Source organism: Erithacus rubecula (genome assembly GCF_903797595.1).
Source record: "Erithacus rubecula genome assembly, chromosome: 24".
In the NCBI taxonomy this organism is placed as follows: Eukaryota; Metazoa; Chordata; class Aves; order Passeriformes; family Muscicapidae; genus Erithacus; species Erithacus rubecula.
In genome coordinates this window covers 1,488,930-1,512,277 of record NC_136676.1, presented here as the reverse complement: position 1 = coordinate 1,512,277, position 23,348 = coordinate 1,488,930, and the positions used below count along the sequence as shown (strand labels likewise).

At 49.3% G+C, this 23,348-nt stretch overlaps 2 protein-coding genes across 7 annotated transcripts in view; both read left to right on the top strand.

Moving 5' to 3' along the window:
* Positions 1-7: 7 nt before the first annotated feature.
* On the top strand, positions 8-11,461 carry EMC1 (ER membrane protein complex subunit 1). The gene is made up of 23 exons (XM_079326486.1): positions 8-158; positions 238-362; positions 571-636; positions 732-825; positions 1,407-1,535; positions 1,669-1,795; positions 2,418-2,567; positions 2,873-3,040; positions 3,390-3,461; positions 3,875-3,934; positions 4,153-4,275; positions 4,486-4,582; positions 5,261-5,377; positions 6,202-6,401; positions 6,643-6,792; positions 7,153-7,314; positions 7,557-7,676; positions 7,873-8,010; positions 8,300-8,473; positions 9,161-9,371; positions 9,799-9,883; positions 10,420-10,549; positions 10,731-11,461. Exons 1-23 carry the CDS (start codon positions 61-63, stop codon positions 10,908-10,910), a joined length of 2,976 nt encoding a protein of 991 aa, XP_079182612.1. The 5' UTR covers positions 8-60; the 3' UTR covers positions 10,911-11,461.
* A 694-nt stretch (positions 11,462-12,155) lies between these two features.
* The window catches only part of UBR4 (ubiquitin protein ligase E3 component n-recognin 4), an 85,382-nt gene continuing 74,189 nt past the window's right edge, over positions 12,156-23,348 (top strand). For 5 of the 6 annotated variants that reach the window (XM_079326368.1, XM_079326367.1, XM_079326366.1 and 2 more), the window contains exons 1-15: positions 12,156-12,327; positions 15,813-15,910; positions 16,767-16,870; positions 17,506-17,635; positions 17,742-17,881; positions 18,218-18,320; positions 18,823-18,964; positions 19,062-19,186; positions 20,359-20,483; positions 20,714-20,773; positions 20,901-21,091; positions 21,325-21,424; positions 21,541-21,678; positions 22,155-22,272; positions 22,689-22,876. In XM_079326368.1, the coding sequence (XP_079182494.1) occupies positions 12,197-12,327; positions 15,813-15,910; positions 16,767-16,870; positions 17,506-17,635; positions 17,742-17,881; positions 18,218-18,320; positions 18,823-18,964; positions 19,062-19,186; positions 20,359-20,483; positions 20,714-20,773; positions 20,901-21,091; positions 21,325-21,424; positions 21,541-21,678; positions 22,155-22,272; positions 22,689-22,876 (1,893 nt within the window). In that variant the 5' untranslated portion in view covers positions 12,156-12,196. The remainder of the gene's footprint in view (positions 12,328-15,812; positions 15,911-16,766; positions 16,871-17,505; positions 17,636-17,741; positions 17,882-18,217; positions 18,321-18,822; positions 18,965-19,061; positions 19,187-20,358; positions 20,484-20,713; positions 20,774-20,900; positions 21,092-21,324; positions 21,425-21,540; positions 21,679-22,154; positions 22,273-22,688; positions 22,877-23,348) is intronic. The other variant, XM_079326369.1, reaches the window with a different exon arrangement.

Sequence of the window (23,348 nt, the reverse complement as noted above, 5' to 3'; positions counted from 1 at the left end):
AGGCGGCGGCGCGGGCGGCCCCGCGGCGCAGAAGGCCCCCCGGGCGCCGGGTCCGCTGTCATGGCGGCGGGGTCGCGGGCGATGCCGCTGTTCCCCGTCCTGGTCCTGCTGCCTTTGGCCGCCGCCGTCTACGAGGACCAAGTGGGCAAGTTTGACTGGTGAGCGCCGTGGTCCCGCCGGGTTGGGTCTCCGCTCCCGCCCCGGTCCCATTTCACCCGCGCTGCCGTTCCCTCGCAGGAGGCAGCAGTACGTGGGGAAGCTCAAGTTCGCCTCCTTGGAGGCCTCGCAGGGCTCGAAGAAGCTCGTCGTGGCCACCGAGGAGAACGTTGTGGCCGCCCTGAACTCGCGGAGCGGTGAAATCCGTGAGTGCGGCCGCTCTGGGGCCGGGGGTCAATGTCCCGGTTGCGCCTCCGGCGGCGGCAGCGCTGCCCCGGGGCCGCGGCGGGCGGGAGGGCTCGGCCGGCGGGGCAGAGCTCTGCTGCAGGGCTCTGTCAGCTGCCCAGCTTTAAACAAAGCGCAGAAACGCCTTTGTGGGGACAAACGGCCTTCTCCTTGCCCTGTCGGTTGCAGTGTGGCGCCATGTGGACAAGGGCACTCCGGAGGGAGCCATCGATGCCATGCTGATCCATGGGCAGGGTAGGTGGCACCAGCCTTAGAGCACAGGCTGCAGCTGCACGGCACATCTCTTTGTTGGCCCCTGCTGCCTACAGGCTCTGTGTTCCTCCCCTCAGATGCCATCACTGTGTCCAATGCTGGACGAATTCTGCGTTCCTGGGAGACCAACATCGGGGGCTTGAACTGGGAGACCTCCCTGGACACTGGCAGGTGGGATTTCCTGTCTGCATGGGGTCTGGGAAGGAAAAAAATAGGTCATGGATTCAGTCTGGGCTTGCATTGTGGAGAAAAATTAGTCAGATGTAACATTTCCAAACCAAAATTTAGATGAATTCTTAATGAATGCCTGAACCTTGCAGAGACTCCCAGAATCATTGAGGCTGGAAAAGCTTTCAAGACCATTGAGTCCAGCCTTGACCAGTCCCCACCTTGTCTCCAGCCCAGAGCACTGAGTGCCACATCCAACCCTTGGGCACCTCCAGGGATGGGCACTGCAAACCTCCCTGGGCAGTTCCAATCCCTGAGCACCCTTTCCATGGGGACATTCCTGCTGATATCCAGCCTGAGGCTGTTCCCTCTCCTCCTGTCCCTGTTCCCTGGAGCAGATCCCAAATCCCCTTGGGCTGTCCCCTCCTGTCAGGGAGTTGTGCAGAGCCACAAGGGCCCCCCTGATCCCCCTTTTCTCCAGGCTGAGCCCCTTTTCCATCTCCCTCAGCTGCTCCTGGTGCTCTAGCCCCTATCCCAGGGTAAAATAGGAAAATAATTCCCTAATTCCTTGTTCCTGTGCTCAGTTTCCAGGGGGCTGCCCTGGTGGGGCTCCCTGAGGCAGTGAAGTACGTGGCTGTGCTGAAGAAAACAGCTCTGTCTCTGCACTACTTGTCCAATGGGCACCAGAAGTGGGTGGAACATCTGCCAGAAAGGTGAGAACACCTCTGAGGAGAGGGGTGAGCCCCTGGCACAGAGCAGAGGGGAGGGGGCTGCACCTGTCCTGTGCTTCTGCAAGCAGCAGTGTGGGAGGATGATGCTGCTGCATGGTTGCTGCCTGTCTTGCAGTGAGAGCACCCAGTACCAGCTGCTGTACTCCCGTGGCACTGGAGTCATCCACGTGGTTGGCATCGTTCCCCAGAGCCACCTGAACGTCTTGACCTTCAATGTAGAAGATGGAGAAATCACAAAACAGGTAGTGCAGCCAAAATGCTGCATTTGATGTGAACAAATGTGCTTCCAAGCCTGTGGTGTGGTGGGCAGAGGAATCAATTGTCCTACAGAGAACCCTCCCTTTCCCTGAGGCATTGCCTCCAAACCAGGGATTTCATGGCTGAATGCCCTGAAAGCCAAACTGAGCTAGGCTGGCAGCTGTAGTTGTTGCAGTTATTATGTTGAGATGGACACAGCTGTTATCACCAGCAGCCCTTTAGTAGCAAACTCTACATTCCTTTTTCTCTTAACAAACTTTATTCATAACTCTTACTCCTTCTTTCATAGTCCTCTCTTAGGAAACTGTGATTCCTTCTCTTATAGGCAACTTCACCCAGTACTGATCCCTTGTCTTCCAGGCAGTTCCACACAGCTCTGGCTCCTTTCACTCTGCATGACTGGCTAACCCCAAGCTGTCCCTGACCCAGCTGCCTGTCTGTCCCTCACTCAGCACCTTGTCACCGTGTCTGCCCCTTGCACAACCACATGTCCATTACCTCCCAGCTCTCCACAGTCAGTCCAGATTAGCCCATAACCCTCAGGCTGCCAGGTGGTTTATCTCAGCTGTGCTGAGAAGAATTGTCTGGAGCTGTGTGTGTGTGCAGGTGAGGCTGGCAGCCCCGTGGCTGGGGTCTCTGCAGGGCTCCTGTGCAGTGCTGGGGGAGGCTGTGCTGCTCTGCGTGGACGCGGCCGCGCGCTCGCTGCACGTCTGCGCCCTGGACACCGAGCAGGACATGAGGCACATCCCTCTGCAGGTGAGAGCTGCTGCAGGAACACTCCTCTCATTCCTTACCCAGCTGCTCTGAATCCAGTTTGAACTGCTTCCCCAGTCTGTTGGTGAACTGGGGAGGGATTGGAGGTGGAGGGTCATGATCTGTAAATTCAGGGAAGGGTGGGGGAGTTTTTGTCTGTTATTCCTTCTGGATTGATGTCTTCTGAGCCTCAGCCTTGCTCCTGCTCTGTCCCCTGGCTCAGGGAATCTCTGACTGCTGCTGAGGGAAGGGAGCTGTTGGTCTCAGTGCAGGACAGCTCTCAGCACATGTGCTTGTCTCCCCTGCAGTCCCTGGAGCTGGAGTTTGCAGATGACTTCCAGGCCAGGATCTTGGCCACTCAGCCCAGTGTGACCAGTGCCTCAAGGACTCAGTTCTTCCTGCAGCTGGCCCCCAGCCACTTCTCCCTGCTGCAGTACAAGCAGGGGCTGCTCAGCCACCTCCGGGACTTCCAGCAGGTACCTGAGACAGACATACCAGGAACAGGGCCAAGTGCAGCTGAGCATCCTTCAAACTGCTGGGGCTGCTGGCAGGTTTTAAAAATTTCAGTAATTCTGAGCATCATGGCTCAAAAACCTGTGGCAGTTCAACTGCTCCCATCTTTATGAGAAGGTCTTTTTTGTTTTTGAGTTTGGGGGAAACAATGCAACTTAAAATCTGGCTGTGACGGTTCATCTGCTTTAATAATAAATACTAAATATTTAGGAAATAAAATTGTGGTTTTATTTACTTCACAGATAATTTTTGGTGAGGTTTGGGGGTTTCTTGAAGGTTTTTTTAAATGATTTCTTGCTATTTGTTTTCCAGGCAGCTCTGGTGAGTTTTGCAACGACGGGGGAGAAGACGGTGGCTGCTGTCCTGACGTGCAGGAGTGAACTGGTCAGCACAATTCCTGTCCTCTGGGAGCAGCCCAGCTCTGGGGATGTGTGCTGGGGGTGGGTTGGGTTCCACTGGTGTTTCACAGCCCCAGGGATGGGGAGCCCCTTGAGGAAGAGGAGGGTTTGATAAGTTTCAGTGATAACACAAGCCTGGCTCAGTGAATATCCTGTTTCAGTCCTGTGGAAGGTGAGCGTGTGACAAGGAATTGCCTTTCCTGATCCACACAGGATTTCAGTTCTTGGGGATATCAAACATAGTTTCATTTTTATCAGAAACAGAATAGAGCAGAGCAGAGCTGTTTCTAGCCTGATGTCACAGGCAAGCTGAGACCTGTCATGCAGTTGAAAACCTGTATGTTTTATACTTTACTGGTGTCTGAAGCCATGTTACATCTCCTCTGATGCTCATTTCAGAAACCTGGAAGCTCTGATGGCCTCCATGGTGGCAGCACGCTGGGGGATGCCCGGAGGCAGGTATGGGGTGCTCTTGTCCTGAGTTCTTGTCAGTCCATTTTATTCCCTTGCCTGCAGAGCAGGGTGACAGAGGTCTTACACCAGCTGTACCACCTAAAAACACAGCCTAAAAATACCTTGAAGCCCCAGTTTTTGCTGGACAAGGAGTTCAGCTGGGATCCTGCTGCAGGATTTGGTGTGGTGTGTGTGAAATCTCTGATTTCTGCCTCTTGTTACAGGATTCCTTAACCTGCTCCAATCAAACCTACAACATAAACCTCTACCTGGTTGAGACTGGGCAAAGACTGTTGGACACCACAATCACCTTTAACCTGGAACAAGGAGGGGCCAAGCCACAGCAGGTGAGCAGAGAGGGGTCATTTCTGTCCTTGCAGCACCTTCCCTTCCCTGCTGTGGCAGGATGGGAGCCCTTGAGCCAAGGGGAAAAGCATTCCAGGGATTACAGCATCACCCTGCTTGCCCTGGTTTCACCTGATTTTTGCTTTCTTCAAGGAGATGATGTGATCATTAATCTCACTGTTTTCCTTGCCCTTTGTTCTGTTCTTTCCCAGCTGTACATCCAAGTTTTCCTGAAGAAGGATGACTCAGTGGGCTATCGAGCCTTGGTGCAGACAGAGGACCACATGCTCATGTTCCTCCAGCAGCCAGGTGACTCCCAGAAACAGCTTCCTCCATTTGTAACAGCTCCCAGGAGAAAATTCTGTGTCCTCAAGGATTGTATTTCATCAGTACTTTCATTAGAAGCTGAAAAAATTAATTTAACTCTTCTGAGTCCTGTGAAAGACACAGGAAACTCTTTCACCCTCACCTAGACAAATAATTCTGCCCTGTTTTGTGTGGATTTTGGATTTCAGGGAATTCTGCAGATTTCAAAACTCTTTTTGAAGGGTGAAAGTGTAAGTTCTGGTGTAGATCTTCCTCAATGATTTTCTGAAAAAGGTCCCTTATGGCAAAAATGTTAACTTGCAGAAAGGGTTGAGAGTCCCATCTCAGCAACAGGAATTTTCTGTGGCTCTAAAAGAATTCAGGAGTTCACACTGTGAATCTGTTATTTTAAATAGACTCAATGACTGTAACCTTTCTAAAACACCAGATTGCTTTTACTGATCCTGAGGTTTTCTTCCCAGAATTTGCTCCACTTGCATGAAGTATTTGTCTTTTATGAAATAGTTAATGTAATGATATTAGATATTTATAGACTTTTTGCATTTCATCAAGAAGTGATCTGCATTTTAGGTTTGCACTGAAAGATACTCTTATATTGAGTGAGTCCATTCCCAAATATTAAGTTTATTTTTCCAATATTCTGCTCTTATTTCTTTCCAGGAAAAGTTGTGTGGAGCAGAGAGGAGTCTCTGGCAGAGGTGGTGTGCTTGGAGATGGTGGATCTGCCTCTGACAGGTGCACAGGCTGAGCTGGAGGGAGAATTTGGAAAAAAAGCAGGTGAGTTGAACAGAATTCCCTCTGTGAGTTTGTTTTCCTTCCTAAATAAATGTGTTTATTGTTTTCTGTTTACTCTGAGCTGAGAGATTAACTTAATTCTCTACTGATGCCAGTTAAAATGAGCAGAAATAAACCCTTTTCTGTCTAAACTTTGGAAATCCAATTCAGATGGCATGAATATATTACATTGTTAAATTAATAAAAAACAGTCAGCAGCAGTAGGAGGGATTTTGGCCGTGTCTCCTAAATGTTTCCTGTGACTTTTTCTGGAAGACTCGTTTCCAATAGCTTTTTCTTTTTTGTTTTTTGCTTTGTTTTGTCTTTCCTTGCTGTCCTGGATGCAGCCATCCAAGGTAACCCCATCCTGCATGGAGTGTGCTCTGCTCCTGCCTAATGCTTCCTGTGCCACTGGTCCCCTCTGCTTGCTCTCCTCAGGGGCTGAAACAGTTGAAATCTGATGTTTTGGTTACTTTAAGAAGTTAAATACAAACCCTGATTGGGCAGAATTTAGTATTTCTAATTCCTCTGAGTACTGGGTACAGAGGGATTTCTGGAGATGTGGGTGAGCTCTAGGTGGGCACAGTGAGAAGGAACACAAAATCCTCTGCATGAAGGTTTGCTTTCAGTTGATCAGGGCCTGTTTTGGAATGAGTGTGGAGTGGGAAAGGTTGGGAAGCACCAGAGTCTGTCAGAGGAGTGGCAGCATTGAGGGGGAGGCAGGGAGTTACCCCAGGTGTGTGCATGGCAACGTTTGGCACCACAATTTCAGCTGGGTGGGATGTGTGTGTTGTCCCTGCTGTTGTCACTGTGGGTGCCACTTGCAGATGGTTTGCTGGGAATGTTCCTGAAGAGGCTCTCATCCCAGCTGATCCTGCTGCAAGCCTGGACTGCCCATCTCTGGAAGATGTTCTATGATGCCAGGAAGCCCCGGAGCCAGATTAAAAACGAGATTAACATTGACAACTTGGCCAGAGATGAGTTCAACCTCCAGAAAATGATGGTGATGGTCACTGCCTCAGGCAAGGTGAGGAGGCCAGGGCAGGAATCTCATTCTAGGCTGGAGCAAAGTCTCAGCTCTGAATTCCCAGCCCTGTTTTTAGCCAGGCTTGGGCAGAAATAATGGGAAGATGCACAGGGCATGTTGTGGTGGCTTTAAAGGGGGACTAAGACTCAGCTTTCTTCAGGACATGCCAGAGGAGGATGCAGTGCTTGAATGGGAGTGGTGCTTTCCTAAATTTTTGGCTTTCCCATGTTTTTTTCCTCAGCTTTTTGGCATTGAGAGCAGTTCTGGCACCATCCTGTGGAAGCAATACCTGAGGAATGTGAGACCAGGCTCCTCCTTCAAGCTGATGGTGCAGAGAACAACAGCCCATTTCCCCCACCCTCCACAGTGCACTCTGCTCATCAAGGACAAGGTGAGGCCCTTTCCCTGGCTCTGCACTGGGCATGGAAATCTGCAATAACATGTTCTAGGGCATCATCTGGTTGTCACTGTTGTAGGAATGGCAGGGAAGAAAGATCTGGAGGGAAGCAGACACAGAACCCTAGGAAAATTAAAAATTATTTTGGTTATGGAGAAATCTGGGATAAATGTTTAGATAAATGTGTGTGTCCAAACAGAATATTTTCAGGGTGGACTAGCTGAACTCAGGGTATTGGGAATAGTCAACACCAACAAGTAACAGTTAGAAAAACACCTTTTTTGTTGGTTTGTTTATTTTTTTTTAATTTTTTTTTTTACTTAAACAAGTGGCAAAACTTACCCTGTTTTTCAGGAGACCAAAATGAGTTTTCTGTATGTCTTTAACCCCATCTTTGGGAAGAAAAGCCAAGTAGCTCCTCCTGTTCTGAAACGTCCAATTCTCCAGACTTTGCTTCTGCCTATTATGGATCAAGACTATGCCAAAGTGCTGCTCCTGATTGATGATGAGTACAAGGTAAATTGCTTTGCCTGGAGGCAGTTTTCTTCATATTCTGGTTAATTATTCCCCTCCCTTTTGGAGAAAGATGGAAAAAAAATGCCATTGAGCCACATTTCACACAAAAATATGAGGTTATACTGGTAAGACAGACCTTATCTTGATAAACACGTTAGAAATAATCTTTCTGGTTCATTCCAGGGTGGGTTTTTTGTCTGTATCAGTTTTTTTTAACCCATGTTTCAATTTTTCTTTTCCAGGTTACACCTTTCCCAGCCACTAAAAATGTCCTTCGGCAGTTAGAAGAAATTGCCCATTCCATCTATTTTTACCTAGTTGATGCTGAGCAGGGAAAACTCTCTGGTTTCAGGCTGAAAAAGGTATGGAAGACCCACTGCACTTCCCTGAATGCCCTGTGGATGGATATGACAAATCTCAGTTCCCTTCATGGAGTGTTCAACCTCAAAACGCACCAAAGAAACTTGGGAGATGCCAAAGCAAGGAAAACTGCATCCTCCTGGGGGAGATGGTCCTTGGAGGACAAGATCCAGTCTCCCACCTGCTTTTTCCCTGCAGGACCTGAGCACAGAGGAGAGCTGGGAGGTGGCCATCCCCACGGAGGTGCAGAGGATTGTGGCTGTCAAAGGGAAGAGGTCCAACGAGCACGTGCACTCCCAGGGCCGCGTCATGGGCGACCGCAGCGTCCTCTACAAGGTGCTGCTGCAGCTCTGGCTTGGATTTTTGTTGAGGGGTTATCCTGTGGGAAGATCCCAGTACCCTTCCCTGCTGCTACATTAGGATGAGCTGCCCTGTGGTGCCAGTTTTTCTTTATGGGCACCAGCACCTCTGCAGAAAAATGCTCGTTTTAGTGGTTTCTTTTCAACAATGTTTTCATGCAGCAATTATGATTTATGCTAATTGATTCACAATACACCCAGATGAAGAGCAGGAAGGTGTCTGTGACACTAAAAGAAGGTGTCAGCTGTTTCTCCTTTGTCCCCAGTCCCTGAACCCCAACCTGCTGGCCGTGGTGACCGAGAGCACGGACACGCACCACGAGCGCACCTTCATCGGGATCTACCTGATGGACGGGGTCACGGGCAGGATCATCCACTCCTCTGTGCAGAAAAAGGCCAAGGGGCCCGTGCACATGGTGCACTCTGAGAACTGGGTGGTGGTGAGAGCTGCTGCTTCTTTGGGGGGACCCCTAAAATCATGAGCTGGGCAATGTGAAGGTGATAAAGAACCTGTAATGAGGGTCATTCATGGTGCAAATATGCACACAAAATGCAAGATTCTGAGGATTTTGTAAGTTTTAACAAATTAGCATAATTAACAGAAATTGTCCAGGTAGAGGGACAGTTAATTAAGTAATCCCCCCTTTTGGTTCTGCCTAGCTTCTAACCCCCATTTATTATATCTATGATATATGGAGGCTCACTATGGAGTAAATAAGATTCCAGCAAGGCAAGCTTATTGTTCTAAAATCTAAGAGAGGGGTAGGAAAGTGCTGCAGTTAATTAAGGAATTGTATAACTATATAATAGTAGTCTACAGAGCTACAAATATGTGGAAAATGTATAAAAATTGGATATTAGGGGAAGATTTTTCAGAGAAAGAGTGATAAAGTACTGGAATGGTCTGCCCAGGGAGGAGTTTAAAAACAGACCGAATGTGGCACTCAGTGCCATGGGTTAGTTGAGTTAGGGCTGGGTTGGACTCATTGATCTTGAAGGTGTCTTCCAACCTTGTGATTGTGTGAATTCTGTGAAAAGCAAAAATGTTTTTGGGATGGGGGCAGTTGCTGCAAGGGCAGTTGTGTGGTTTCCCTGGTGCTGCCCTGATGCTGCTGCCCCCGTTGCAGTACCAGTACTGGAACACCAAGGCGCGGCGCAACGAGCTGACGGTGCTGGAGCTCTACGAGGGCACGGAGCAGTACAATGCCACAGCCTTCAGCTCCCTGGACCGCCCCATCCTGCCCCAGGTCCTGCAGCAATCCTACATCTTCCCCTCTGCCATCAGTGCCATGGAGGCCACCATCACCGAGAGGGGCATCACCAGCCGCCACCTGCTCAGTGAGTACCTGCTCACTGAAAGGGGGCACTGAAATCCCAGCAGAATGCACTGTGCTGCCAGAAAGTCTTACCTGGGCATTGTCCTGGATTCCTGCAAGGCCAGGGATAAGCACCAGCAGGGTGTCTCTACTGGCTGTCAGGAATGGCTGTGAGGTGCCATAAACTAAAATCCAGGAAGTTTCACCCCAACATGAGAAAGAAGTTGTCCTTGAGGATGGCAGAGTGCTGGCACAGGTGCCCAGGGAGGCTCTGGAGTCTTCCTCTCTGGAGACATTCAAAACCCACCCGGATGCATTCCTGAGTCACCTGGTCCTGGTGACCCTGCCTGGGCAGGGGGGGTTGGGCTGGGTGATCCCCAGAAGGCCTTTCCAACCCCAGCTGTTCTGGGATTCTGGGATTTTGAAGATGCTTTTCCTTCAATGCACAGTTGGGCTTCCCTCTGGGGCCATCCTGTCCCTTCCCAAGGCTCTGCTGGACCCTCGGCGCCCGGAGATCCCGACAGAGCAGAGCAGGTAAGGAAAGGAGTCAGAACCTCTCCTGGGCTCTGGGAAGGGCTGGGTTTTGTGTGTCACAAGTTTTGTGAAGAGGAACAACTTGTCCTGGCTGGATTCAGAACAGTCTTTGGAATGAAGGCAAGTTCCTTCAGGTCAAAGGTTGAACTCCATGATCTTGGAGGTCTTTCCCAACCTGAAGTACTCTGTGCTTCTGTTCCCAGTTTGTGATGATACATTTGTCTGTGTTACAGCAGATCAGTCATTAAACCAGCCTGGTGTTTGTATTCTCAGGGAGGAACAGTCAGAGGAACTGGATTTTTTTAGTTACACTTCTTTGTAAAACTTTTGAAGCCTGGAAGGAGGTGGCTGCAATTTAGCCTGACCCAACTGATCCATTTGATTTTCATCCTGCAGCAATAATGAATCTGCAATGAGAAAAGCTCCCAAATTTGCTGCTTTAGATTAGCTTTTGATAACCAGGAAACACTGGTGGCATCCCCTGTGTGCTGCCTGGCTGGAGTTTGATGTTTGATGTGTGTGGTGGTGCCTTGCAGAGAGGAGAACCTGATCCCCTACTCACCTGACGTGCAGATCCACGCTGAGAGGTTCATCAACTACAACCAGACCATCTCCAGGATGAGGGGCATTTACACTGCCCCCTCTGGCCTTGAGTCCACCTGCCTGGTGAGTGCAGCCTGGACACCTCAGGGTGGAATTTGGGGCTGACTCCCATAGCAGGGAGCTCTGATTCCCATAACCTAGCTGCTGACAGCTGAAACATGGTGTCAGAGCTGGAACCCTGAGGGATCATTATGGGGTTTTATGCTCCAAGCTGCATCCCCAGCTGCTGCTCTCCCCCCTGCAGGTTGTAGCCTATGGGCTGGACATCTTCCAGACCCGGGTGTACCCCTCCAAGCAGTTTGATGTGCTCAAGGATGACTATGACTACGTGCTGATCAGCAGTGTCCTCTTTGGCTTGGTCTTTGCCACCATGATCACCAAGAGACTGGCCCAGGTGAAGCTGCTGAACAGGGCCTGGCGCTGAGGGGGCCCAGCTGGGCTGGGACCTCAGCCCCACCCCGAGGGATGGATCCAAACACCTCTGTTCCATCTGGCTGGGAGATATGTGTGAGGAAAAGCTGCTGGTGGGACATGGAACAAAAGCTGCACTGCCCGTGTGTCTCCCATGAGGAGAAATGGAAGAGATGAAAAATAGAGACTTTTTTAATATGTTTTGACTGAAAAAGAAGGTCCCAAACCTCCCTTGAAGCCCCCAAATCAGTGTGTCCCTGATGTTGGTGAAGAGAGTACTCAGGATGTGTGTCCTGCTCATCCTGGGCTCTCCCTTGGCACCAGCTGTGCCCCACATCTGGCAGAGAGGAAGGTTCTTGGCTGTGCAGATGTGGTAACCAGCTCCTGGTGTGAGGGCAAGACCTTGGGTGGTTTCCTTAGGAAAAATAGTGTCTGTCAGTGGGAAACGGCCTCATGGAGCCTCTGACAAAGCTGCAGAGCACTGGGAAGAAATGAATCTGAAGTTTCTCCATTTTCTTTATTTATTATGATGACAACATCTGTTCCTTCCCATTTGTTTCTAAATTTTCCTGCGGTTTTTTTTTTTTTCTTCAGTGCTTGGGGTTAAGGCGGGGTGGTTCAGAGGGTGGAGCCTCTCAGCGTTTTCCTCGGGATCAGTGCTCCGAACTCTGTGAATTTCAGTTGTTAAAATCCAGATCCCAAAATAAAGCTGCGGAGCAGGGAGCGGGGCTGCTGAGCTGTGTCTCGGGCTGTGTAAGGGTTTGGGGGATGTTTAAGTGGCCATTTATGGCTATTTAAGGTGGTTTTCACGGGTTTTTCAGGTGATTTTGCGGGGGTGTTTTTGAGGCTCGTTAGGTGGGTTTTAGCGGTTATTTAAGTGGGTTTGGGGTGGGTTTTGAGCTGCTTAAATGGGGGGTTTTGCTGTTTAAGTGGGGGGTTTTTTTTGGTATTTACGTGGGGAGGTTGTTTCCCTATTTAAGTATTTTGGGGCACTCTTGAAGCGGGGGATATTTTCTCTGTTCCAGCATTTTTGGGGTTTTTGGATGATTTTTCGGGCCGCTCCAAGCCCTCCCTGCGGCGGGGCAGGCGCGGGGCGGGGCGCGCACAGGGCGCATGCGCAGCCGCAGCCCCGCCCCGCCCCGCCCTCACCGCGCACGCGCCGCGCGCCAAAGTTGCTGACTCACGCAGTGCGCACGCGCCCGCGCCGCGGGCCAATGGGGCGGCGCGACGTTGCGCGGCCGCCTCCCCGCCGGCAGGGGGCGCTGTGCGCGCCGCGGCCCCCGGCCCAGCGCAGCCCAGATGGCGGCGGGCGGCGCGGGGGCCGCGGCCGGGCCCGGCTGGGATGTGGCCGTGCGGCCGCTGCTCTCCGCCTCTTACTCGGCCTTCGACATGAAAGAGCTGCCGCAGCTGCTCGCCTCGGTCATCGAGAGGTGAGGAAGCGCCAGCGGGGGCTGCCGCCGCTCGGCGTCGCCCGCTGAGGGGGAGCGCTGGGGGTGCCGCTGCGGGAGCGGCTGAGGGGCGGCTGAGGCGGGGCCCGGCTGGGGGCTCGGGGCTCGGTACCCGGTGCCCGGCAGGACGAGCGGCGGGGCTGCGGCTGCCCTGGCAGAGCCCCGAGCTGCTTGGCCGGCTCCTGCCGCTGTCCCGGAGCTGTCGGAGGTGCCCTCGGGCCCCATAACGGGCTGAGGGTGCTCGCCCGGCCGCAGCACCTCCGCCAGGCGCCCGCCGAGAGGCTTCGGGACTGTTCTTGTGGTTTTGCTTTTGTCCAGGCGTGTCACAGTTTGCCCGCTTGGGCCGTGGGAAGTGTTGTCTCACCGGGCTCTGGGGGGACCGGACTTCTCTCTAAGTCTTTACCACTGCAATGCTTCTCCTATTTTAAGTAGAAATAAAGCAGAACCAAATCAAGTCTGCCTTGTCTTAACCACACAGGTTGGAGTCAGAACATAAGAGTACCCGCCGTAGCTACTGAATTCAACTTACAGCTTGCTTTGAGAGCTAAAACTCGAGACGTGAATGCCACATCATGCTCAGTTACAGAGATATAACCCCGGCCACGATTAGTTGTTAGGAAACATGAAATAAACAGTGCGCTGAGGAAGACGATAAAATAAAGCCTTGTGGTGTTTTATTTAATAAAGAATAGCTGAGTGTGCAGTGGTTGCTTCAGCTTCAGGGAGTTAATTGGAGGAGCTGTGTGCCTGCAGCACGGAGCAGGTGCTCCCCAGGGCTGCTCACTGCGTGTGGATGGGCTTGGGCAGATCTTTGGCCACTCTGTGTTTTAGGGACCAGCCCAGTGTCGCTTTTCCCCTGCAGCTCTGCTGTCCCTGTGCCTGAAGTTCATTAGTGGAGTGTTCATCAGAATATCCCAGGGACACTCGAGTGGATCCACTTGAGTTCTGGGGGAGGGCACTTTCCTCCTTTGGAGGGGATGATGGTTCTGTTTTCCACTGAGCCAGCAGTGTGGTGCCTTCAAGCAGCACTGCCTGAGGTTGGAGTTGTGTGTCTGATGGTCTGGCAGGATTTGGATTTTGGATGATACTTTTTGTTTTGTGCCTTGGTGTGGAATGCTTAATGACAAAGGAATAAATACAACTTGTTCATGTCTGGAGCTTTGCTTTTCTGTACCAAACAAGAATCTATCTTTAGATTTCTCACAGAAAATCTTTTATGTGTTCAAGTTATTTTTAGAAGGCAGTTGTTAAATACTTGATGATATCAGCCAACCCCAAAGAGGCTGGATTTCCCCTTAAATGAACTTAGCATGATGACAGCAAAATCACCAGTATTATTCTTTTCAAAATAAATCAATAAACTCCTTTTTTTAACTACTCTGGTATTTCATTTATAAGTTTAATCATCATCAGGTTACTGGTATTCCTCTGTTAGCAGGTGTCTTCAAGAATTGACAGAAATTAGGCCCTTATTTGCCAGAAATGATGGAAATGCTGACTTGGAAAGGTGCAGCTGGAGAGGAACTCTGTGTGTGGAGGCACTCCAGGCTGGTTTTTGGGGAAGGAGGGAACTGCACCTGGAGCAGTGCCTTGCCAAGGAGGAGGCTGCTTTGTTCCTCTGCCCCAAGGACTGGGTGTGTTCAGGACTGGGGAGCAGAGCTGAGGCAAGGGCTGGGATTTGGTGCTGATTAACATTGATAAGTGACAGAGGCTTCTCCTCAGCCTGAGCAAAGAGCTTCCCTGGGAAGCAAAACCCCTCTAAGCAATACAGAGAGGCTGAAAAGTCATTATTAAATCTCTCTGTATACTCAGAATAACACTGGCACATCCCAGATTGAGCTGTTCTCTTCTGTCTATGGTTATTTGCAAGGATTGATGATTACTTGACTGCTGCCTTCCACTTTGCATTATCATAACATCCACAGTGTGTTTTACTAAAACTCAAACCTCCCATTGCTCAATCCCTATCTCATGCTGGATTCTGCACCTCTGTGTTCTTTATACCCTGTGGGCACTGTGTGGTGCACAGCTTGACCTGTGCAGTAATTTAGGAGCTGTCAGCCTCTCCTGTACTCTGTTATTCCCAAATTGTTCTAATTTGTTCTCTTAACAATACTTACATACATCTGCTGCTGCTGGCTTGGAGTTAGGCCTGAGAGGTAGGTGAGCAAAGTTAATGTCTGAAGAGGAGAGAGCACAGATGCTTTGCATGTTCAGGCTCTGGGCTTGTTCCTCACCAGAGCAGTTCTGGCAGGAGAGGGTGAGCTGAAGCCTGAGGTGTTGGAACTCGGTGGTGTGACACTGTTGAATAGCTTCCAGTAAAGCCTCTCTCTTAATTTTTTATTTTTCTATTTCTATTTCAGCTTTTTAGGCAGACTAAATAAAACCTCACACCTAGGAAATTAAACTACAAAGCTGATGAGTATTTCTTTCTGCTCATTTTTGTGGAGAAATGGTTCTGTTCCAGAGTTATTTCTGTTGTTAGCTGCACCTCCTGTTAGAGCTGGAAGCAATGGCTTAGTGTGGGAAAAGGGAAGGTGACTGGGCACAAACTGGGTTTTGTTTAGGTTAGCAGGGCATGGTGAGAGTGTGGTTGGAGCTGGGAGCTGCTGCCCTCTGATCCCCACCTGCCCTCCAGGAATAACCTCTGTCTCAGAGGTGGGGAAGTCTGGCTGGGTTTGGAGAGGGAAAGTGAAGCTGAGTCTAATAAATAACCTGTTCTTGCAGCTTGCTCATTCACATCACTGCATGAAAATGTGAAAGAAAGTAAATGGATCATTTATGAGGCAGATGTGCACATCCTTTAGTGTTGCCACAGGAGAAAGGAGAGCTGGAAGCAGGTGTGGAGGCAGAGCAGTTTGTGTTCTCTGTGTCTGTGCAGGGGGGATGTGCTGGGACACCTTTAAGGTGTCACCTCTGCCCTAAGGCTGATCTCTGAGGCCAGTGAGTGTGGCTGAGGAGCCTCAGGGACTCTTCCTTACCTGCCCAGCTCCCTCCCCAGGTGCTGTCCCTGTGTGCTGTGGTTCTGCAGTTGCCTCTCTGGCTGGATCTCTGATTTGCAGATTGCACAAGCTGCAGTTGCCTCTGTGCTGTGACAGGAAGGGAATGCCTGTGCTCCAGGCCTGGCAGATCCTGCCAGCGTTAGCAGAACACACAGTCCAGGCTCTGGGCAGCTGAGTTTAGAACAACTTAAAGGTTAATGAGCCTCTGGCAGGGAGTGTGGCTGCTAGAGCCTGACCTGTTGATGCTGTGGAGGAGAAACACTGGCAGCACAATATTTCCTTACATTTCCTGGGTGGGCAGCAGTGCTGATGTTGTGATCTGGCTGCTGCTGGAGAACTCAACACAAGGGTTGTGTTCCCAGAGCTGTCACCTTGCCTTGCCCCTGTCACTGGACACACTGGGGTGTTGGGTGGTGCTGCTGCTCTACTGGCTCTGGCTGACCTCTGTTCCCTTCTCCATTGCAGTGAATCTGAGATCCTGCACCATGACAAGCAGTATGAGCCTTTTTACTCCTCCTTCGTTGCACTTTCCACACACTACATCACTACTGTGTGTGGTCTCAGTAAGTGTTCCTCTGCTTCTTTCCTGTGTAATGACTGGATGCAGTAAAAGTAAATGAGAGCTGTTGATTTTTGTATTTGTTTCTTTGCTTTCTTGCTGAATCAGACTTTATGGCCACCATTGCTGGCTTTTGTACCATGAAATGTCAGCTCTGATGGAAAGGGAAGCTTGTTGATGGGAATATTTGGCCACCAACCTCTGGACAGTGTTGTCTTTTTGGCTGCTTTTTTGTTGATCTGATTTAATTTTTGGTCAAGTGTTTAAATCAGTGTTCAGGAGTTTTAGATTATCCTTCAGCAGTTAGAACACTGCTGTCCCTGGAAATGTCCAAGACTGGGTTGGATGTGGCTTGGAGCAACCTGATCTAGTGGAAGGTGTCCCTGGCTATGGCAGGGAGTGGGACTGGATGGGATTTAAGGTCCCTTCCAACCCAAACCATTCATGGCTTTTGTAGTTACATTACTGTGTTGGAGTTAATGATCAAAACATTGTGACTCAAAATATTTTCTGTTATTTTGGCTGACAATTTAGCAATTTCAACAAAAAAATGGGCTTTGTAAACTTGTTTCATGTTCTTCAAAGCTTCTGTCAGCATTAAATAATGTTGCTGGGGAAACTGCTTTATCTGTCTGAATTCTCCTGTCTGGCAGAAGGAATTATCCTCACTTTGCTGACATTTCTTGGGTTACATTGTAATGAGACTGAGTTTATATTGCATCCATCTCCTGCATGTTAGGCAGGAGAGATTGAGTGTGTACCTACACTGCAGAGCATCCTGTTTTATTGACAGCATTGGCAGCTTGTTACATTGGACTGTTTTAAAGCTTACTGTGAGTACAAGGATCTGTTTTTTTCAGTACCCAGAAACCAGTTGCAGTCAGTGGCAGCTGCGTGTAAAGTCCTGATTGAATTCTCCCTGCTGCGGCTTGAGAACCCAGATGAAGCATGTGCTGTTTCACAGGTGAGCACAGCTTTGGGCCTCCTGGGCCAGCCTCAGTGTGACAGTCAGCTTTGGGCTCCAGTTCTGAGCTATCTGCTCTAGTGCTGAATGCATAAAGCAAAATTAATGAAGCCTTTAAAGTATTTAAGGTGTGCACTTTGGTAGACTCTGATTCCTGCTGAGTCTTCCCTCTGCATTCTATACTCAGAATCACAGCTTGCTCTCAACTCAAAGGTGACCTGAAGCCTTGATTAATTCAGTTCCAGTTTCCTACACTCTGGTTTGGTTTTGTGCAACCACCTGGATCCCAGCTATCTGTTGAGTTTTTAAAGATGTTTTCTTGCCTGCTGGTATTTCTGTCTTGTGGGAAAGCTTAAATATATTGGGAAGAGAGAAGGCCTGTGAGGAGTGTTGCTGTAATGTAGTGTGTCCCAGCAGAGAGAGCTTTTGCAGGTGTTTTCCATGGGAAGCACAGGCAGTGTCAGTGACCTGGATTACCTGCAGTCAGGGATGTGTTTCCATCCTCAGGGGAGATCAGAGTGGCTCAGAGCTGTTGCAGTGGCCTCACCAGCTGAAGTTGCATTACTCTTAATCCATCTGCTTAGAGAAATGATCAAGAGAGTTTCAGTGGTACTTGATGTCTCTGTTTTCTGTAGAAACACCTCATTCTGCTGATCAAGGGGCTGTGCACGGGCTGCAGCCGCCTCGACCGGACAGAGATCATCACCTTCACAGCAATGATGAAATCAGCCAAGCTGCCTCAGACTGTCAAAACCCTCTCTGATGGTAGGGAGGAGGCCCCAGCTGTGTGTGTTTCACTGCAGCACTGGAGTTAGGTACAGAAAAGATGAGGTTTGCTGTCTGAATTGGGGGTTTGTTGTTTTCCCTGCAGTTGAGGACCAGAAAGAATTGGCCTCCCCCGTGAGCCCAGAGCTGAGACAAAAGGAAGTGCAAATGAACTTCCTCAACCAACTGACATCAGTCTTTAACCCCAGAGTCTCATCATCACCATCAATCACAACAGAGACACAGGTAAAAAAAACCTCCAAAACAGAAACAGTCTGAATTTCAGCTTCCCAGTACAGGGAAGGACAGAGGACTCTAAGAGATAATTCTTGATGCAGGTGTAAAGAGAACCTTTCTGAAGTACATAAATCCTATTTGCATGGGATAAATGGCAAACATGCAAATACTGTTTGTGCTTTATTGGCAATGCTGGATTTGTTTCCTCACAGAATGCAACATTCAGTGACGTCCATAACTCTTGGGAGTTGTGCTGCTGATGCAGCTTGTTTCTGTGTAGACACTTGGAGAAATACAGTGTGTTTTTAGTGCCTCCATAATATATTTAGTATGTGCTTGCTTTAGGTGGAAGGAGAGAGCGAGGATCAAGCTGCCACAGATCAAACCTCTGCAGCAAAGACCAAGAGCATATTCATTGCTCAGAATGTGGCCAGCCTGCAAGAACTCGGTGAGAATCAGCTTTCTAGCTTGGGGCTAAGAAGTACTGGAAAAATGTCTCTCCATTGTTACATCTCACAGCTCTGAGTGAGAAGAAACTCTCTGACCTAAAGGGTTATCTGAGTTGCCTGGTGATTGCCAAGGGAGGTTAGGCTGGGATGGAGTTTTCATTGCAGAGACGAGCTGAGTGTATTTATGTTTGGAGGGGTAAGTTAGGTGGACAGTATGAAATACCTTATGGGGTGGATTAGAATCACAGGATTGTTAGGGTTGGAAGAGACCACTGGGATCAAGTCCCACCTGGTGTGCCCTGTGCACACAGAGCTTTGTGACATCCCTTACCAGTATGGGCTGCAAACTTCAGAAGCCGGTGTTGTAGAGCACTCTTTACCCCATTGCCTCATCTCTGGTGGCATTTTCTCACACCAAGAGCAATGAAGCCAGTTCCTGAGCACAGTTAGGGCTGAGGCAGTGCCACAGCAGTGCCACAGCCCTGCTGCTGTGCTTGGCAGGTGGCTCAGAGAAGCTGCTGCGCGTGTGCCTGAACCTGCCCTACTTCCTGCGCTACATCAACCGCTTCCAGGACGCCGTGTCCGCCAACTCCTTCTTCATCATGCCGGCCACCGTGGCCGACGCCACGGCCGTGCGCAACGGGTCAGTGCCACCCTGCCTGCCTGGGCACCTCCCTGTGCCCTCCTGGGGCACCTGCCTGTGCCCTCCAGCCTGTCCTCACTGTGTGTCCTGCCTGCAGCTTCCACTCGCTGGTCATCGATGTCACCATGGCTCTGGATACTCTGTCCCTGCCCGTGCTGGAGCCCCTGACGCCCACACGTCTCCAGGATGTGACTGTTCTTGCTCTCAGCTGTCTCTATGCAGGTGAGTGGAGCTCTGGAGTAAATAAGTTGAGACAGACATGACTGGCACCAACAATCTTATTTTAAACTTTACATGCCTTCTCTCAGACAACTCTGACTCCTTCCCTCATAGGCAGCTTCACACAGCACTGACTCCTTCTGTCATCTCTGCAAGTTTCCTTTTTCCTTCTACATGACTGGCTAACCCCAACCTGTCCCTTACCTGGCCACCTAACCCTGTGTCCCTCACACAACATCTTCTTACCTTGTCTGTCCCTTGCAGGACTGCACATCCCTTCCTTCTCACAGCACAGCCAGCACACTCCATCCCAAACTGTACTAGTCTCTCAGTCTCAAGCTCCCACTCCATCTGTAACTGTAGCTAGTGGCCAGATAACCCACTGTTTTATAACACCCAAACTCCTTGGGCAGGCACAGATGTTTCCACCCCTCAGTAGTCAGTACAGCTGCAATTCATTGGGAGAGATTGCCTTTTGGACTATCCTGCACTATCCTTTCAAACTAGATTCCCACAGATCTCCAGCAGTTTTTTTGAGCTTTTGACTGTGCTTTTCTACCTGCATGTTGAAGGTTCAGCTCACAAGTAGCCTTTATTTCTCTTGAAGCTCTGCAGCACAGTGTGGTGATTGGGTTAATATCAAAGTTGTTACTGATACGTTCTACCACTGCTCCTGTCAGTATCTAAAAAAAAGACTGAGTGACTCAACATTTTCTTAACAGCCTGTAATTTCTGCTCTTTCTTTTTATATTCAGAGCATAATATATTTTTACTTTAGGCTTCAGCTTAATTTGTTAAGCCTTGTTAACAAGTCCCAAATCAGCCTTGTTTCCCAGGAGTGGTTTAAGCACACCAAAATCCTGAGTGTTTAATTGGTATGGGGGAGAGTTTAAGGAGATGTGGCACTCAAGTCTGAAGATAGTCTTAAAAATGGTGTTGAATTACATGGTAAAACATTACCTCCTTTAACTGCTCCTATGTGTTTCTGTAGGGTAAAACTTCACTAATGTGGGTGTACTAAAGATTTTTTAATCTTCCACTGTAACACTGAGCATTCCCTGCTCCATCAAGTTATGAATGCATTGGATACTGCTTGTCCTTATGTGCTAAACTGGAATATTTTGCCCTAAGACTTGCTCTTCCTAAGAATGTCCCCTGCACTTGTTTTCCCTGAGGTGTGAGTGTGGCCACCTGCATGGCCATCCTGCACGTGGGCAGCACCCAACAGGTACGAACCGGGTCAACCAGCTCCAAAGAAGAAGATTATGAAAATGATGCTGCTACTATTGTACAGAAATGTGTAAGTAATCTACAGACTATTCATTGTTTTCCTCCTCAGCAAGTGAAGAGCACAGAATTTATATTTATTTGCATTGCAATACACAGCTATGATTTTGGGACATTGTCATTGGTGGTAAAAAAATTAAAGGAGTGGCTAATTGTAGAGGATAAAATACAATTACATTTGGAGTTTTTATTTCTGTTGCTGTCTGGTGGGGTGCCTTACCATGGTTTTGGCTTTATTTGCAGCTTGAAATCTATGAAATGATTGGACAAGCCATCAGCAATTCACGCCGTGCAGGAGGGGAGGTAAGATTTCCATCTCAGGAGGCCTTTCCACCCGTTTAATGCTGCTGTATTTTGGCACTTGGATTGACGGTGTTTTGTCTTTTTGGTGCTTTTTTCTCTCCCTTCCCTGTGACTTTTGGCACGATAGCATTATCAGAACTTCCAGCTGCTCGGGGCTTGGTGTTTGCTGAACAGCCTCTTCCTCATCTTGAACCTCAGCCCCACGGCCTTGGCTGATAAGGGGAAGGAGAAGGATCCCTTGGCTGCTCTTCGTGTCAGAGACATCATTGCTCGCACCAAGGAGGGCGTGGGCTCTCCCAAGCTGGGACCTGGGAAAGGGTATGTGACACCCTGCAGGGAGCATTGTCCAGGGCTCTGGCCAGCCTGAGCAAGCAGCTGCTGCAGGCTCTTGTTGGTCTTGTGAAATTTTATCTCTGTTTGCAATTCAAGTCTGGAGAGTTGGAAAGAAGACAAGTTGCTGTCTCCAGTTTAACAAAGCAGTCACTTTATTTAATATTTATTTATTGTTATTTTCTCCCCGAAATGATATTCCATCCTTTCTGTTTCTGCAGGCATCAAGGGTTTGGGGTGCTGTCAGTGGTGCTGGCAAATCATGCCATCAAATTGCTGTCATCTCTTTTCCAAGATCTACAAGTGGAGGCATTGCACAAGGTATGCAGGTAGCACAGACATTGTCCTGAGGCATTCTTCCTTCTCCACTGGTCACACTTGGAATTCTCCTACCAATTTCTCTTTATTTCAATTCAATTTGAAATTGTGTCCTTCAGGGCTGGGAGAGTGATGGGCCTCCAGCAGTGCTGGATGTCATGGCTCAGAGCACATCCATCCAGAGGATCCAGCGCCTCATAGACTCTGTGCCACTCACTAATCTGCTGCTGACTCTGCTCTCCACTTCCTACAGAAAGGTAGGAGCTGTCACACAGCTAGTGAACCTCTGGAGCTGAGCTACTCCAGATTGCCATCACTTAACAAACTGGGGCTTTTCTGGGAACATAGAATTCTTCTTTCAAAAGTCATCAGCCAGGGCCTTCTTCCTCTTTTCAGAGATGTAAATTTGACAAACTTGTCCTAATGGAAATGTCCTTTTTTGTAAATTCAGTGGTATTTGTGATTTTAGTGGGAAAATGAAAAGGCTGCATTGGTGACATGTGATTTTTATATTAGAACAGTTATTTCAAGTGTTGCTTATAAGTTTGGCGTAGATTGTTTGTTTTCAATCATTTGTGTAATTTTTAGTACAACTTCAGCCTTGAAAAAGTGTTAATAAACTAGTTGGAACAGATTTGCTAGAAGAAAATTAAAAGGCATGAGGAAGTTACTGTTATTTTCACATTATCATCTTTCATAATCCTAACCTTTTCCTGGTCCTGCTGTTCTTCAGGCCTGTGTCCTGCAGCGCCAGAGGAAGGGCTCCATGAGCAGTGATGCCAGTGCCTCCACTGACTCCAACACTTACTATGAGGATGACTTCAGCAGCACTGAGGAGGACAGCAGCCAAGGTAAGAGAGTTTACAGCAGCTCAGGATTTTGCACTGCTTTTCACATTTTATGGAAACCTGGCTATTGTGCTGTTGCCTTCTCAGACTGTGACTTGTAACACTGAAAATACAGCAGTTTGTAAGGTCTGTGTGGCAGAAGTAGTGCTGACTGCACTCTTTTGTGTGAACTGAAGCCTGAGTAGCTGGGATTTGACAGTGTTTGCTTAAGAGGAGAATGGAAATAATTTCTTTGTGTTAATTCCTGCTGGACCTCTGTGAAAGGGCTTTGCCTTGTTATTTGGACAGAAAAAATGGAGATAGCAGACACCTTAAGGCTGCTCACTGAAATTCTGCTTTAGGTCTCTCTCAAGCTGGGTAGTTTTGGGAGGTATTTGCTTATAACACTGTGGGTTTATTGTTCCTGCCCTGTGTGCTAGATGATGACAGTGAACCAATCCTGGGGCAATGGTTTGAAGAGACAATCTCTCCCAGCAAAGAGAAAGTGGCTCCACCACCACCCCCTCCACCCCCTCCTCTGGAGAGCTCACCAAGGGTGAAGAGCCCCAACAAGCAGAGTGCTGGGGAGAACGGGAACATCCTGGCCAGCCGCAAGGACCCCGAGCTGGTACGGCCCCAGCTGGGCCCAGGGAGCTGGGGGGGCTCAGGGTGGGCACTGCTGGGCTGTGGCACCTGTGTGAGCCCTGTGTGCCCCTGCCAGGGACAGCTGGGCTGTGCCAGAGTGGGCTCAGGGTGGGCACTGCTGGGCTGTGGCACCTGTGTGAGCCCTGTGTGCTCTGCCAGGGACAGCTGGGCTGTGCCAGGGCAGCCTTGTGGCAGATAGTTCTGGTGCACTGCTCAGGGAAATCAGGGAGGGTCCTGACTGGGGAGAAGGATGTTTTCTCTCCTCTTCTGGCAGATGGAGTGTCAGGGTTTGTTGCTGCCAGGGAAGCAGAGGCTGGAGATGATATCTGTTTGGGTTGCAGAGGGAAAATGGGGGCAGAGCTGCAAGTGATGTGACTTGCAGATAGATTGCTTTTAGCCCCAGCTCCGTTGGGTAAAGACAAAAATAAATACTGCAGGTGAGAAGTTGGAGGCCT